The sequence below is a fragment of the Eupeodes corollae genome, chromosome 1, assembly GCF_945859685.1.
Source record: "Eupeodes corollae chromosome 1, idEupCoro1.1, whole genome shotgun sequence".
NCBI lineage: Eukaryota > Metazoa > Arthropoda > Insecta > Diptera > Syrphidae > Eupeodes > Eupeodes corollae.
This window is the reverse complement of record NC_079147.1, coordinates 204,152,493-204,170,101: the sequence shown is the minus strand read 5'-3', so window position 1 is coordinate 204,170,101 and position 17,609 is coordinate 204,152,493. Positions and strand designations below refer to the sequence as shown.

Genomic DNA, 17,609 nt, shown 5'->3' with positions numbered 1-17,609 from the left:
TCATTTGATTGCAGTTAGTTCATATTTTTCTTTAATCTTTTGATCGAAATAGTAAGGGTTATATTTAAGGTGTGTAATTTTTGACGCTTTTTTTCTTATTGAAAATTATTTTAGTATGTTTACCAAGCACAAAATTAATAAAAAATATGTTAATGGGATATACTAATTTCAACAAAAAAAAATAGTACAGTTTGCCTCTTACTCTGATTGCAGTGGCTTGCATAAGCGTCTCGCTTTTTCAAGTTCAACCTTCAAAACCCAAAAGCGGTTGAGATGTAGCGCACGATTGTATTGACAATATAGCACGGGGTGGGATACCAAGGCCATACAACTTTTTGCGAAGAATTGGAACAACAATTCTTTAAGAAATGTCAGTGCCTCGATAAATTAGTTTAGTTAAATTTTTCCCGAAGTAGTGTGAAGAGGGTACATCAAGCTCCACTGCTTTGGAAAAGCTTGCCCAGAAGGCCTGTACTGACTATTTTTGTTGTCACTTAAGTTGGCATTTTTGTATTACTAGCAAACATAATTCCTTTCATTAAAACGGGCGCATGTGAGCAATTTTATAATTTTCAACTCAAATAAATTGGTATAGTTAGATGTAAAAATCGTTTAAAATTATAATAATCATATTACAAATTTAAAAACATGTCAATTTGTATTTTGCTTTGTGTTTAAGACGCTTTGGATTTAGTCCAACGGAAAAACTATTTTAAATATTTTTTGCCCAACTATAAAAGTGGCTTTCGACACACTTTTAAGCAAGAAAATATCGTCCTCATGAAAGATTTTATGTTACTATACAACATATTTTTAAAAACAAAACAATACTCAATCAACTGAATCAGACTGTTTCAACGAAATTCAAAAAAACAAAACGTTAAGGGGAAGTACTAGTGCGTTAAAATGAATGTTCACTCAGGCAATACTTTAAATGGAACTACTTTGCGTGGTGACAATATTTAACTAGTGAGTCGTTTGATATTATATTTTGTTGTTTTTATTTAATTATATATTCTGTTTTCTTGTGAAATGAGACAATGAATTTTAATAAAAACAAATTCTTATACCAACATTAATGTTCGATTCAGCTTGTTACAATTTGTATTGCGACATTTTTTTAATGTCTGTTTTGTTTAGAAGTTATTACGAATGCTATGAACAAAAAAAATTAAGTCTGAACTTGAAACAGTTCTAAAATAATTAGTAAACAGCTGCCATATTTTTAGAGATGATAATCCTCTAGTATATGTTGAGACAACGTTATACTCACAAAAACTGACTTTTTGGTTTTTATTTATCGAAGTCTAAATCTGGACAGACATTCAAATATTAACGAATTCGATGATCTGTCTGACTTCATACAAATAATTGTTGCACATAATCGTAACATTGAAATATTTACTACGGGCAATAATAGAACTATAACAGAAATAAATACACCACTGAAACATCGGCTTGCTTCACCGATAATTTAGCGGTATTGCTCGCACTTACAGGAATGCATATCACGTCAATTTCAGACGTAATATCAAGTATAGAGATTCTTCTTTTAACTGCACATCGAGAATGTCGAATGCTTTGCACAACTTTGTTTTTCCCTCCCATTTTGATATTTAAAATTGCAAGACCAATGTGCACCGGTCTCTACTCTTTTATAAAATAAATAAATTAGGTGGCGCAACAGTCCTTAGAGAACCAGGGCATAGTGACTTACAACTCTCAACCATTCTTGTGTGCGAGTGATTGCATGGATGGAGTTTATATGCCGAATTCGAACGGCTAATTTGAGAAAGCACTTCTCATGACAAGAATTACTCTTGGAGAATTTGTCAATTTCTCGCAAGAGGCAGTACTCTACTCTACTCTTTTATCTTTCCTTATATTGCTTAAGATCGCGCTGTGCGATCTCATTAGTCACAGCAATAAACGATTGACAACTTAGATGACAAAATGCGCCACGTTATTGTCGACTTAAGTCATCGAAAATTAGTAAATCCAAATTAGATAACGTCTCTCTAAAAGAAACACCCATTCTATAAGTATATAAGTCATGGGAGTCTCCAAACATTCCTATCATAAACGTCGCCACTTGTGGTTTAAACTTTAAGTATATTTTAATAACTTGACAAGAAATACTTACATTTACATTTTCTTTGAGCATGAAGTAAATAAAATTTGTTAATCAATATCGCATTTAACTTCTATCTTTATCAGTTAGTTTATGAATGACATACGTTGCTTGTTTTTTAAATCTAATATTATGATTATTTACTTCAACAAAACTATGGGAATTTTAAGGCCATTAGAACCAAAGGAATTTTATCAAAATATTTTTAGATAATCACGTGGATTGTAGCAAAATAAAAACAATACATGCATTTAGAACAATCAAGGTGACCATACTTCTATTAATTTGCCAAAGAAGGCAAATTTTAGAAGATGTAAAAAGCCCAAATTCCAATTGATTCGGGAATATAGAAAATTTGAAATATCACGATAAATAATTGCATCATAAAAAAGAGACTAAGAATCAAAAGTACTATCCGTGTTTTGTTGAAAAATCTATCTATAAAAGATATAGTAGGATTTTACACAAATAATAAAAACAATATCCGTAGTATGAATACTACCGATAAAAGTTAAAGTAGAATCTTACTACGGGTGGGTTTTTGACATTTATACGTGTCTCGAATGGATCTTATGTGATTTCGTTCTGAAATGTGGGTACGATTAATATTGGTGGTATGCATTTGTATCTAGATGGCTGTGTTCGTTCTGTAGTTGTCCATTTGGAATCATTTGTTTTCCATTGGGGAAAAAATCAATTTGTTACAGTTGATATTATTTAGTTTTGTTAATGAAAATTTACTAACTTGGCTTATTTTCCAATAGAAAACAATAGAAAAGATAATTAAGTTTTGCTATGTTTTTACCAATATTTATATCAGTTTAGATTAAATAAATCTTTTTGGTGTTTAGACCGCACAAGAAGATTTAAAAATGATGAATAAATATAATAAAGCTACAAGCTCGTTTCAACACCACATGTTTATGTAGTAGTCTTCGAACAAACTCCCTTCTCCAAGTTGATATTTTGTCAAAGAATTTCATTTTCCAGATATTTTCTTACCATTTCTTCTTGAAAATTATTTATTTTATTAGTTTTAGTTAGTTTTTTTTGGTAAGTTAATTTTAACTTTTGATTTTCACAAAACTTTCTTCTATTTGTGTGTGTTTTTTTATTATTATTCTGACAGATCTTCTCTCAATTGTACCAATTTTTAAATACAAAAATCTGGCTACTGTCGATACGTTTTCTTGGAAATTTTCTACTACTATGCCAAAAAAACACGGGTGGTCTTGAAATTCTTAATTTACTATTAATTAAGCTAGTTCATTAAAAAATTAAATTAAATTGGGTGGCGCAACAGTCTGTTGGGAACCAGGGCCTAGTGACTTACAACTCTCAACCATTCCTGTGTGAGAGTTCTGTTGTCAGGAATGGCTAGTTCATTATACATTTTAAATAACCTTGATTGGTGCGGTGATATAAAGCCAATTTGTAATAATTGTCCATATTTCACTTTTTTAAGGTTTAATACAGTCCATTTTCAAAAGATGGTCTCATTACACTTAAAACAAATGAAATAAGGCCAAATAGGTTTTGATTCACTTGTCATAAATGCAAAGAAAGCTCGCAAACACTTAACCTCGTATCTACAACAAATCCTACATTGTGCCCAAGGAGGGGAGTTTCATATATCCCACCATAAAAATATGTTGGCCTTATTTCTCACAACAATTTGGCCTTATTTCACTTTGTCAAGCTGCTGAAAATTGTAGCAAATTTTAAAAGTTAGTCTTATTTTACGTCATCAACTTAAATAATCATTCTAAATAATATGTTTTCACCAATAAAGTCGAGTTTCGTAACTCTAGAACAAAAGAAAAAAGTGACAAGTCTTTGTCAATTACTATAGATTCAATTAAAAGACAAAAATGTGAAATGCCACATTCCATTTTATCACCATAATACTCTTTTGATGCGTGTTAATAATATTCATGTTTATTTCAACATCAGGCATATGCGTTGGAGTCATAATCTCAAATAAACTTTGTATTTATAAAACAGAATAAAGAATCTATGTCAAAAATATTTACCGCGCCATGAATACCATTAAACCACCCACAATATTATTAAAGATCTTAATAGCTTCAAAAATCTATTAAAATCACAATCATTTTCTATTAAAACAAAAAAAACACACAATCCAAAAAGTCCCTCATCATCATAATCCAAAAACAAAATATAAGTATTTTTGAATTGTATTTTGTATTAATTGTCAGCTTATCAAACCAATCGACTTCTTTTCTCACCACTATTTATTATGATCTTCGGCATAATCAACAGAAGAAAAATAACATTTTATTAAATTCTTTGTCATTTAAATTTTTGAAATCAACAATGGTAGTAAATGGTGTATGGTAAATATAGCGGCAAAACAAAAATTAAAGAATCATTTTTTTTATGAATGAGTCACATAATTTGTAAGATTTTAATTTAAAAATAAATCGTTTTTGCTTTGTTTTTTTGAAAGTGTGATTATTTTTAGAAATATTCCTCAAAACACCCCAACATTAAAAGTTTCTTAATTTGCACAAAGAATTCAATACAAGAAAAAAAGAGATAAATAGAAATATTGGTTTTTGTTCAGTTGTGTTATAATTCTTTGAATTAGTGTTCACAAAAAATAAATTAAATTTAAATATAATCCTTTTTTTATTGAAACATTGTGAAATAATTTTCCGTTTTCTTATTTTTGTTGTTGTTGAGAAAACTGTGGTGTGATTTGCCATAGACCAGATGTACGGCACACGAGACAATATGACACCACATTTCGTAAATCATTTCTGGTTTTCGATTTTTGTTTGGGCTAATACAAATTTTTTGAACGTAAAAGCGAAAGTTTCGTTGTAAAGTTCTTAAATGTTTTTAAGGAAACATTATTTTTGAAACTGTTTTTTAGTATTAAGAAACAAGAAAATAAATCCTTACGATATACACGAAAAACATCTTCTTTATGAACTAAATAAAAAAAATAGTTTAGAAATTGGCTTGATGGTCCTTTATAAAGGTGGTTTTCAATGATGAGGCACATTTTTACCTCATTGGATTCGTTGATTCCGAGAGGCCAACATTGACTCGGACCACTACCTCGTTGTAGCCAAGGTACGGCTACGGATATCCCGATCCAGGCCTAAACAAGGAAGTACTGTGAGAAGATTCGACGTTAGACGGCTATAATCGCAAGAGACTGCCATGTCCTTTTGCGATCGAGTCTCTAATAACCTCTTAAGGAGTCCTATGCTTCCTGCATTAAGCATTGAAAACCAGTGGCAACATTGCCTTGCAGCCATCAGAGATGCCGCCTCTGAAGTGCTAGGTTTCACACGGCCACCACAGCGAAACCCCTGGTTTGACGACGAATGCCGGCAAGCGCACGCAGCGAAACGAGAGGCATACAAAACGGCGCTACACAAAAGGACTAGAGCTGCTCGCGAGCTCTACGAGCAGAAGAGGAGAGAGGAACACCGGCTTCTTAGATGGAGAAAAAGAGAGCATGAGAAGCGCGCGATCGAGGAGATAGAGGGATGTCACAACAGGAATGAAGTTCGTAAATTTTACCAAAAGGTAAAAAAAACCTCCCAAGGGTACCAGCCACGAACCGAAGCCTGTAAAGACGACCAGGGGAACATCGTAGTAGAACCGCAGTCGATGCTGAGAATATGGAAAGATCACTTCTCCAAATTATATAACGGCGATGACGAACCGAATTCCGCTGTAAGGGAGATAGAACCACTCAACCTCGGCGACGCAGATCCACAATTCCGCCTACCCGACCTTGACGAAGTGAAGATATCTATACCTAAACTTAAGTCAAACAAAGCTGCTGGAGCTGACGGCATCGCTGCCGAGCTATTCAAAGCAGAAGGCGATATGACTTGGTAGGGAGCATGCACCAACTCATCTGCAAAATATGGTCGGAAGAAAGCATGCCCGATGAATGGAATCTCATCATAGTGTGCCCGATACATAAGAAAGGAGACCCTCTAAACTGCGCCAACTACAGAGGCATCAGTCTCCTTAACATTGCGTATAAGATCCTCTCTGCCGTATTATGTGAACGTCTGAAGCCATTTGTCAACAACCTGATTGGTCCTTATCAGTGTGGCTTCAGACCAGGAAAGTCCACTATCGACCAAATATTCACACTACGGCAGATCTTGGAAAAAACCCAGGAGCTTCAAATCGATACCCACCATCTCTTTATCGATTTTAAAGCCGCGTATGACAGCACCTATAGGGAAGAGCTCTACCGAGCAATGTCTAGTTTTGGCATCCTTGTCAAACTTATCCGTTTGTGCAGAATGACGATGGAGAATGCACGCTGCTCTATCAAGGTCGGAAAAGATCTTACCGATGCATTTGATGTCAAAAAAGGTTTTAGACAAGGCGATGCACTGTCATGCGACTTCTTCAACATCGTTCTGGAAAGAATTGTGCAAAACTCAACCGTCAACACTAGAGGCACAATCTTCCAAAGGTCCATTCAATTACTCGAATACGCAGATGATATTGACATAATTGGAAGATCAAAGCGTGATGTCAGTTGACCGTTTTTGAGCATTGCGACGGAAGCGAAGAAGATGGGTTTAGTGGTCAATGAGGGCAAGACCAAGTATATGCTGTCATCAAAAAAGGACACTGAACGACGACGTCTTGGACAAAACGTCACCATGGACAGCTATAACTTTGAGGTAGTTAAGGACTTTGTCTACCTAGGCACCGCTATTAATGCAGACAACGACACCAGCGCTGAAATCAAACGAAGAATAACTCTTGCAAATCGCTGCTTCTTTGGACTTAGAAGGCAATTGAGAAGTAAAGTCGTCTCTCGAGCATGTAAAATCACCATCTATAAGACACTCATCATCCCGGTTCTCATTTATGGCGCTGAGGCCTGGAACCTGTCAAAGAAAGATGAGAGCGTCTTAGGATGCTTCGAGAGAAAAATTCTTAGGGTGATTTTTGGTCCCGTACGCATAGATGGAGAATGGAGGAGAAGATATAACGACGAACTGTACGGGCTGTACAGCGACACTGACCTAGTTAGCAGAATTAAAGACCAACGGCTTAGATGGCTAGGTCATGTAGAGCGGATGGACATCAACGCTCCAGCCCGGAAGGTCTTCGAATCCAATCCCGAGGGACGGCGCAGTAGAGGAAGACCGCGACTCAGGTGGCGCACCCAGGTGGGAGAGGACCTAAACCAACTTGGCGTGCGAAACTGGAGACAGCTAGCTAGGGACCGAGCTGGCTGGAGACGCTTGTTGGTTGAGGCCCAGGTCCGCCCCGGACTTTAGCGCCTCCTTAAGTAAGTAAGTAAGGATTCGTTAATAAGAAGAATAATCCAAGAGTGATTATGGAAAAATAAAGCCAGCCACGAAGAGTGACTGTTTGGTGCAGTTTGGGCAGGCGGCATCATCCGGCCGTATTATTCCTAAAATGAAGCCTGCCAGGCAGTTACTGTCAATATTGTTCGCTATTGTGAGATGATAACCGATTCTTTACGGTCCAAATTGGAAGATATGGATGTGGACGATATGTGGTTCTAACAGGACGGTGCCACTTGCAACACAGCTAACGAATCAATGGCTCTTTTACGCAACGAATTCATGTGATTTGACACCGTTGGACTTCTTTTTTGAGGTTATTTAAAAGACTAGGTGAACGTCGATAAATCAGCAAGAATTCAAAGGCTAAAGGATGAGATGATCTGATACATTAACGGCATAAAATATCAATGTCATCGAAAGTTTGGACCATCAGATGACGGCATTCCGCCAAGTTCGCGGCAGGTATTTGGCCGATATTTTGTTCCATACGTAATTAAACCATAAAAATGTTATGATAATAAAAAAAAATACTTTTATTTTCTTTAAAATGTGTGTTTTATTAAAATCACCATCGGCAATTAAAATTTAACCACCATTTATAAACAGACATTTTTCATTCAAAAACAAACAAAAGGATAAATGGATTTCTTTATTGAAATTGGGCTACTTTTCCAGTTCTGAGGCAACCTTGGTCGAGAAAGCTCTGAGCATGGTTTTTGTCAGAGCGTTCTGATGTATTTATTAAACACGATTTAGGATTTAACTGAAAAACTCCAACAGCCTCAGGTGCGTTGTAAATATCATTTTTATTTGTTTGTTTTATTTAAAAGGTCATTAGCTTGATCATTTTATTCAGAGTTCATGGAGCGTGCTCTGAACTTATTCGAATTGAAAACTTTTGGTAGTCGATAACATTTCTAATAATTCATTATTCCATCGAAAACTTTGTTGAATCTTGAGATGACTTTTAATCAATTTTTATTTTCGACTTTGCTTTTTGTCTAGAGCGCGCGCCGCGCCGTTTGAAGCGCTTGAGTGTAACAGTGGCAATTAAATTAAAAAGTGCCAAAAGTTTCACTTCGGCAACACTGACTTTGATATGTCTGCTGTCACTAAAAAAGCAAGACAGATCTTTTTTTGACAATTAAGTTCTCTGAGAACACGTTACATTTGGGAATCGATTTGTGTGACATACTTTGCCAGCGGGACAGGAGACGATTTAAGGGGCAGTCTACAAACGTTGCGATTATGTTTCTTGTCTGTGTTAATGTTCATAAACGTCAAATAGAGATTCCTTATAATTCTGTAAAATTTGTCAACAGTGAAGCGTTAAAAGTATTATAAAAATAATTACAAAGAACAACTTAATTCAGCAGCCTAATAATTCCTTCTTTGACATTAAAGGTTTTGACACGAGTAAATGTATGTCTTTTATTTTCATTGCTTCACCCCCGCAAAAGCGATACATCTATGTAGGTATATACCTAAAGATGTTTCAATTACTTTATGTAATTTTAAGATAGTTGCCTGTGGCAGCGGCAGTGGCGTCAATCGTTTGTGCAGTGAACTTCTACCGCTACTGCCACTGGCGCTGCTGCTGCACGCTGTTGAGACTTATAAAAACACAATTCCAAAATGATAAATGCATAAACTTGAATGAATTTATGTTAAGCTATATTACACGCATTTTCTAATAGCGTGTCAACACTAAAGAGAGACGACACTTTTATTAATTCCTGAAATCCCTTTTAAATGAGGGTGCGCATAGATGTACATACATACATAGATGTACATAGGTAGATATAGAAAATAAATTCAATTAAATTGATTCAATACGACAGATGTCAAATCAATTAAAATATGTTTATTATTTTGTTTTTGTTGTTTTTTTTCAAATTAAATCAAGAGGGGAAAAGTCTTTGTAGATATCTTACCTATATTTTATATGTTTTAAGATACAAACAAAAACAGTTGCTGTTTCTTACAACACCTACAACTATATTAAATTGTTGTATATATGTATGTATGTATATCTAAAATAAAAACAAACAATTTGGTTTGACATAAATTAATAACATAAAAGAGAATGAATGTGTGTCTCCATCGGAGCGAGGGGGGAAATTGTAAATTAATCTCGATTGAAGGGAAACAATAATAATTGTATGGGATTATAGAGATAAAATCGAAAAAATAATGATATGATGTTGTAATTAATAACAAGGACTTATTTTACATTTCAGTATATTATGTAGGTTAGGTTGGTAGGTTGAATGTAGGAATTTCAAAAATAGATTTTGAGAGAAAAAATGCGTTCAAAAACCTGATGTCTGAAATACAATACAGTGTCATGAAAAGATTCTACACTATGTTCATATCTGTCTAATACAGATATGGACATTAAAATAGACGCAGAGACAGTTGCTTAGAGTAAAATTAAATTAAAACAACAACATGCAATAGAAGTAGTTTTAACCGTTATCAAAGACAAGTTAAACTTTCTTATTCAAACTAACATGTGTTGTTAATTTTTGTTTTTCTTTCTCATTGCTCGGAGGGGAACAGTTCCTTAGGTAAGACTGTGTTTTTGGTAGACATTAAAATAGAAACACTTTGAAACACAGACCTTAATATTTAACTAGAATCAGAAGTATTACTTTTTAATACTTTATAAAACTATAAATTCGCTTTAGGAATTAAATTTAAATTATTTAATTGATACTACAATTAATTCTTAGGAAAATAAGGTCGCGGTAAGCATTGTTACCTAGAAGAGAAAGATGTCATTTTAGTTCTGCGAAATGAGGTTAAATTTTTTTATCGAAACAGCCAGAATAATGAGCAGTTGAGCTCAAGTTGATTGCAAAAGCAATTTGACCGCTGAGAGCCAAGACTGAACATAATTTGCGCCTCGAAAAAAAAAATCATCCTTACAAGTCATCAAGGGAAATAAAAATCAAACTACAGCTTTTAATGAATTCCAGAACTGTTCGTAGAAGACTTGTTGAAACTTACCTGCTCAGAAGGTTGCCCGGTTGAAATTCGCCTACGATCATTTTGATAGGAGTGGAAGTAATTGCAGACAAACTCTAAGAAGGCTTCCTTTGAAGGAGCTTTATCCCAAATACATCCAAAAAACGGTCAAGCAATTTGGCGGCAGTATCATTTTTTGGGGTTCATTTTCTTGGTATGGCGTTGGACTGATACATTTGATTGAGGGTAAAAGGGATCAAAATATGAAGGTGAATATCATGGAGGATACGATGCTGCCTTATGGGGATTATTTTAAAGGGCGAACAAATCAGCGTATTGGACTGGCCCTCCAAATCGCAGATTTAAAATGCGCGGTTTGGAAAGATTTAACAAAAAATAAAGCCGAACTGTGGAAGATAGTTTAACAGGAGACGTACAATATTTCAATTGACAGATACCGCCGATTATTTGACTTAATGTCCAACAGATGTCACACTGCAATTAAAGCTAAGGGCTAGTAAATAATTTGTGAATCCAGAATAGCTTTGCATTTCATTTAATTTTTAAAATCTATGTATCTATTTTAATGTCCACGAAATTTGTTCTTTTTTACATATATTAATTTAAAATATTTTAAGTTATAATTTTAATATATAAATAATTTGTTATTTTAGTTTGAAAGAAGAAAATAAGAAAATGAAGACCAAACTTGAAAAAAACAACATTTTTTTTTAAGTCAATAAAAAATTGAATTTTTAAAACTCTGTTTGGTGTTTCTATTTATATGTTCATAATTGTATATTGATTCAGTTGAAGTTTTTCATACAGTTAATTTCAAAATAAAGCGCAAAAAAAACTATTTTGATGTTTTCAATGATTAAAACGCAATGTTTTTGGTAAGTTTCAATTTCAATTTCCAATTCACAAGTTCAAAAATTCTTTAAATGCATTGCACAAAATTAAACGTAGCTTAACTCAACGCCAGAAGAATTGTCAGAGTGTGGTCAAATTGGAAGATTATTGTTTTGAAGGGCCACTTTCAGCCATTACCAGAGCCTGTAATCGCAGGCAACTTTTTCTTATGAAAGACGGGAGTCTTATTCTCCCAATATTTATTCTCATAAATGCTCTGATATGACTGAGGTAGGGCCATGGGCTTATGTCTGGCATTATAATGCAACCATGCCTTGATACCAAAAGATGTATGTTAGGGATCGTTATCTTACTAAAATAAAAAATCTTGCTGTTAAATTTAGTATTTCTTCGAGAAATATTCATCTGCCCATAATTATAACAAAGAATTCAAAGATTCCGGTTCCACTTGCAGCCATATACTCCTATAGCATGGCATAACTTTGTCCATGTTTAACAGTATTGGGCTCTCTTAAACAAATTTGAATCCTGTCATTCCCAAATAAGTTAATTTAAATATAATAAAGAAAGAGAAATTAAAAATAATTTGTTATAAACGTTGCAAAAAAGTAACGAATTGGATATTTTCATATGATTAAGTGTACGGTGAATTCTGCATGTACACTATCGTAATGTAAATATAACACAAACGCCCATGTTCGATCGAAAGTGAATTGAAATCACTTTTCAATTTCACTTGAAATGAAATGGCATGTTCTTCAATTCGATCAATTTAGAAAACTTCGAGAAAACTACTTGGAACTGTCAGAACTGAAGGATCATTCATTTTTATTTTGTTTCTGAAGTAAATTCTTGCTGTTTTGAAGATGGATGCAATATCATTGGCAATTTTAAATGAAAAAAGGAAGCATAATTCAAGAGAAAAAATAAGAAGAAATCAAATATGTTGGTTTTACCTGATATAACCAACAGCTGGACAGTAGTTTTGGTAGCATTTTTCAAAACTAAATGCATAATTTTTTCAGTAGTTAAATAACAAAAAAGGAAACAAATATTTAAATAGATTTAAAGTACCAAGGCTAGAAAAATAAAAGAAGAACAGCTAATAACAAGTATTAATTCGAAAAAACTCAATCTAAAATATTGAATTTCTTCAAGAAATTGTATCCTATAGGTATGATTTTTTGTGTATATTTTAACCTTTAGTTCTCATATTCATGAAAAATACATATGTTCAAACAAATTTGTTTTTAAAAGCTTCTTTCATAACATTATCTTTTTCAATTTTAATTTGCATCAAAAAATACAAACAATCTCTTTGACTACAACTGCCCGATTTGTATTAGTTGCCTATAAATCGAGTTTGTACTGTATTTTCAAAATCACTACAATAATACATTTATTCGTATAGATATGGAGTTCAGTACAGTATTGCAGAACTTTTCATCCCTGATAGGTATAAGCTCTCAATAATACAAAAACTTTTCAATTTAAGAGCACCCCATTTTTTCTCTTTTCATTTTATTTTGTTCCCTTCCCATACAGTTCATGGAGAACAAGTTAAGTTTGTTAAAAGAGCACAAAAATACAAGAAGGAAGGAATACGAAATTGTTTATAAGGAGACTCAACTATCTACACATTGACAATTTACACACTTTGAAGAAAGACAACATAACGAAATTGAAACTAAGAAAGCAAGGAAAAATTATGTCAAACATAAATAATAAAAACAAATTAAAAGAAACAGAACAAAAATGTTGCGTATTTCCAGCAGTGCGGGCGGCGGCAGGGTTGTTCTTCTCCCCCACCAAACGAACCATTCCAAAGTCAAATTGAAATTGTTTTATAGTAATTACTACTTTTACTACGTACATAAACTGCGCATGTCAATAAAACAAAAAGAAAGAATAAATACCTACTGTGTTGGTATACACATCCCATGGGATTTTTTCGCTACGCAATTTCTTTATTTTGCTTTGAGTTTTTATTTGTTGTTGTTATGTTTTTGCGTTGAACTTTGTGTAATTGCGCTTTGCCGGATTTTTCGTTACATACATTCATATATGAATAAACCTTAATGTACGTACTAATTAACCTATTAAGTAGGTTTCCGTCATTTCTTTTAAATATAAAAATATAAGAACACTAATACAAATTCGATTAAAATTATTAACAATTATCTCGAAACTGTTCTGTTCGTAAATATTTTAAACAATTAAAATTGTATATTTTTATAATTAACAGGTACTCAAGGTTTTATTATTACCCTTTGAATGTTTACGTTTAAATACAGTGCAAGCGTTAGGAAAATAGGGAAGGATTTAAGAGCAGATACCAGTGCACATTGGTTTTATAATTTTGAATATTAAAATAGGAGGAGAAAAAAGAGTATAGTAAAGCATTCCACATTCTCGATGTGCGGTTAAAAAAGAATATCTATACTGACAGTCTGAAATTGAGCTCACGGGTAAAACATTCCTGGAAGTGAGAGTATTGTTTGGGGGACGGGGGTTATGAAACTGGCTTATTTGATTACAAGAATATCGGTACAAAAACGGAAGGCATGAAACATACCTGGAGTGTTTGAGTGATATAAATCTTATCATTTTTGAAATAATCTTTGTTTGAATTCCGTCCAAAAAATAAGAGATCGTTTGAAAATATTAGGAAGAGACTCGGGGACAAAACGGATCCCTGTGGGACACCAGCATTTATTTTTTTGAGTTTTAGACTTTAAACCATTCAAAATAACTTTTATTGAACGCTTAGAAAGGTAGTTTTTAGTCAACAGATTCATCAATATCAACAGCACGTATTTTCGATAAGAGAGCTTGGTGCTTAACTCTGTCAAATGATTTTAAAATATGAAGTGCAAAATGTAGATACATTCAGCTAAAATAAAGATCCGTTAAAAAACTACAATATTCTCACTTTCTAAAAAACATTTAATTTCTCTAGTAAAGGAGGTCTCATGACAAATAAGTTGTTAGTAAATCATGGGTATTGGATGAGTATTACTAAGAAATTGTTTGTCGAAATTTCCTCATGGGCAAATGTACTGATGAAATTTGAGTTTTATTGGTAAGTCGACTTTAAAAGTTGAGGATTTTAAGAGCTCCGCACTCGAAAATCAACATTTTGTAATTTCTTTCATAATTCAACGATATCCCAGTCGTTTATACGGCAGCATTTTAAAATTAACTGTACAGGAAAAATCCATCTTAATTGCTTGCTTTTACTACACCGAATGCGTGCTTTTGATTGCACACTAGCTCCGTTATAGAAGTCCGTACAGAACACTACTCTTACAAACAATTTTTGCCGAAGCTGCATTGATGAGGAACAAAAGGAGATAGTGTCTCACTTTCTACGTTCATGTCACAAAGACAAAGCTTCTACTTTGGAGCCTTTTACTTTTATGATCTTATTGATCTAAGAAATTCCAACATCTATTGTCTAAAACGCTTAAGAAAGCTTTAAGTGGTTCAACAAGTAGGGTGGTTTAACTAGTGCTATTGGTCCCGTCAACAGACAACTTAACCTAAACTAAACCCATCAATATTACACAAGTCAAATTGACACATGGATAAGAATCATAATAATTAAGTTTCTTCAATTTTTCTTGACAGAACTGTAATGGTGTGGTGGGTACATCAATGTAATTATTGAGGCAAGATGTCGGATTTTTGGTAAAGAGATGTTTGAAGTAAATTCATCAAATGAGTGATTAAAGCAATATTAACATTGAAAATTTTAATTGATACGTGCAGTAGAATAACTTTCATCCATAATAGCTGCTTGGCAGAAAAAGACATCCATAATAATTAGCATCAATAATTGATCGTGGGTGAAGCAATTTACAGAAATAACACCATTAGAAGACTTTTGTTCCATCCATCCATCAAAACCAAGCTTAAGATAACTTGATTTCTTGGTTGTTCAGTTGCTCTAAGAAGCTATAAAATCAGTTTGATAGATCTAAAATAATGGTGCATTTTGTTCTTTGTAAATATTTGTGAATAATTATATTGGCTTTTTTAATTACTAAACTGTTTTAGTGAGCTTTAAATTTATATACGAAAGTATTTTAAATGTAAGATTTTATAATAATGTAGAAAAAACTTGCCTTTTTCATTCCCTTCCAAAGCAACTTCTGTACCTGCAGCATTTGTTGTCGTCGGCAGCATCATCATCATAAATGATAAACTTAAAAACATAAACATAATTGGTGATTTTGTTGAACCGGAACCGGAACTACTAATATGGCTTTTTCGTTTAGATTTTTGAATTGAAACCGGCATTTGATAATTACTGTTATTATTGTTATGCTCAAATGGCATTCCAATGTGTCGCGTACCGAACATTCCGATAAAACATTTTTCTAGGATGACAGCAACTAGTGCTAACGTTCTTAGTAAACTCGCACAACTTTTACTGTTACCACTTAAACTTGTACTACTGTTAATGCAAGATGGAAGCGTCAGCGGCAACGGCAGCGGCAAAGTCAACGACAGCGGTGTCGTTAAGGTATTTGTTCTTGATGATGATAATCGGGATGAAGCTGTTGCTTCTGTGGCTGATATTGTGGTTGTTGTTTTTGTTGTTGTTGTTGTTGTTGTTGATGATGATGATGATGCTGATGATGATATTTCAATTGTTGATGTTGCCGCTGCTTCTGCTTCTGTTTCTGATGATGATGCAGAACACGCCGCCGGTGACAGTTGTTGTTGTTGTGGTGATGATGATAGTAAGGATGTTTTAGTTTTATTTGATGTTGATGATGATGGTGCTTTGGATAAAATAGGAGGAGAGATTGATGTTGAGGAGAATGACGTAGATTGCAGTTGACATGATGGCATACTACTGCTATCGCTGAACGAACTACAACTATCATTCCAACAGCAACTGACAGATGCAGCATGCCGTTGTGATTGACTCTTTTGATTGGCAATTTCCAACACATTCCATTTGGTAGTTGGCGATGACGACGAAGACGACAATGGCGATGGCGATGTATCGGATGGTATTGATGATGTTGAACTCGTTTTCATTGCAACATAATTTTTAAAATTCTGACTCTTTCTGCTGCTGTTGTTGTCATTATCATGCTTCCATGTTTGATGTTGTCTGTTAAGGGTTGCCATTGAATTGCAAATTAGATTATCAGAGTTGGGACATTCATTTTCTATTCGACATATCAAACACATTGTATTGTTTTTGTTTTTAATGTCATCATCAACCATTTCCTTGTTAGTGTTCATAGTTTGAATGGATTTTTCTTCTTTTAATGTGTACCTTTTTAATTTCACTGTTATGGTACTTTCTTTACATGAAGATTTTCTTTTTTTCAATATTGAACAATAATTTGTTCGATTTAACATTGTTGTGCAATTACTTATGTCCATTGTTTTGTTTTTCTTTGAAAAGTATTAAATAAAAAACATTTGAACAAAAAACCAAAGAATATAAGTTATGATATGAAGTTAGGTCAACTGGAAAGAGGGTAAACAGGGAGATTGATGCTCGATTTTCAATTCTTTTTAAAAATTCTCTGGGATTTCGATACACTTTTTTCTTAATTTTTGTAAAGCTTTACATTTTTAAACGAAAATTATCTGAAATGAGATAAAGAAAAATAATAAGGATTAGTCTTTTAAACTTTTAAATAATTTTTGAAATGCATAATTTATACCTAAGATTATGATATAAAATACAGTTTCTCATAGCTTTTCAAGTAACACGCTAGAATCATCTTAAAGTCAACGTTAAAAGAATTTTGTTTTATGTCGAAAAATTCGTTATTACGAAACTCTCAAAGATGTGGAGAACTCATTGGAAAAAGGCTTTTCGTTGGATATTTCAATAGGTGTTTTAACATTGTTGCCTTTTATTGTTAATTTTTGTAGATTCCGGTTCGCGTATCATAATCAAATCGAATATATTAAAACTTTAAAAAGTAAAAACAACTACTATCCACAAATTATTTTCAAAATGTCTATATGATATCAATAAAATATCAAATCACTGCATATTGTTATGAAGTTCGAGTACCTACTCGTACATATGAACACGGCTACATAAAAATCATTATCATGAAAGAATAAAAACAAAACACTGTATATACGTATGTATAAGTTTGTAGGTATAGACATAATGCATACATATGTTCTAAATTCAGAGAGAGATGGATGAAATCCCAATTGTAACGCCTTGAGGCATCAATGACATAACATTTTCTAATAAATAAAACATGTCAAATGGTAATATTTCCTATACATTGTATGTTTCCAAATAAATGTTCCCT

The 17,609-nt window shown here is 33.3% G+C and overlaps 1 protein-coding gene across 5 annotated transcripts in view; it reads right to left on the bottom strand.

The window, feature by feature from the left end:
• Nucleotides 1–17,609, bottom strand: part of LOC129939889 (insulin-like receptor) — a 153,415-nt gene that overhangs the window by 27,844 nt on the left and 107,962 nt on the right. For all 5 annotated transcript variants that reach the window (XM_056048073.1, XM_056048072.1, XM_056048075.1 and 2 more), the window contains exon 3: nucleotides 15,432–16,920. In XM_056048073.1, coding sequence (XP_055904048.1) covers nucleotides 15,432–16,710 — 1,279 coding nt within the window. In that variant the 5' untranslated portion in view covers nucleotides 16,711–16,920. The remainder of the gene's footprint in view (nucleotides 1–15,431; nucleotides 16,921–17,609) is intronic.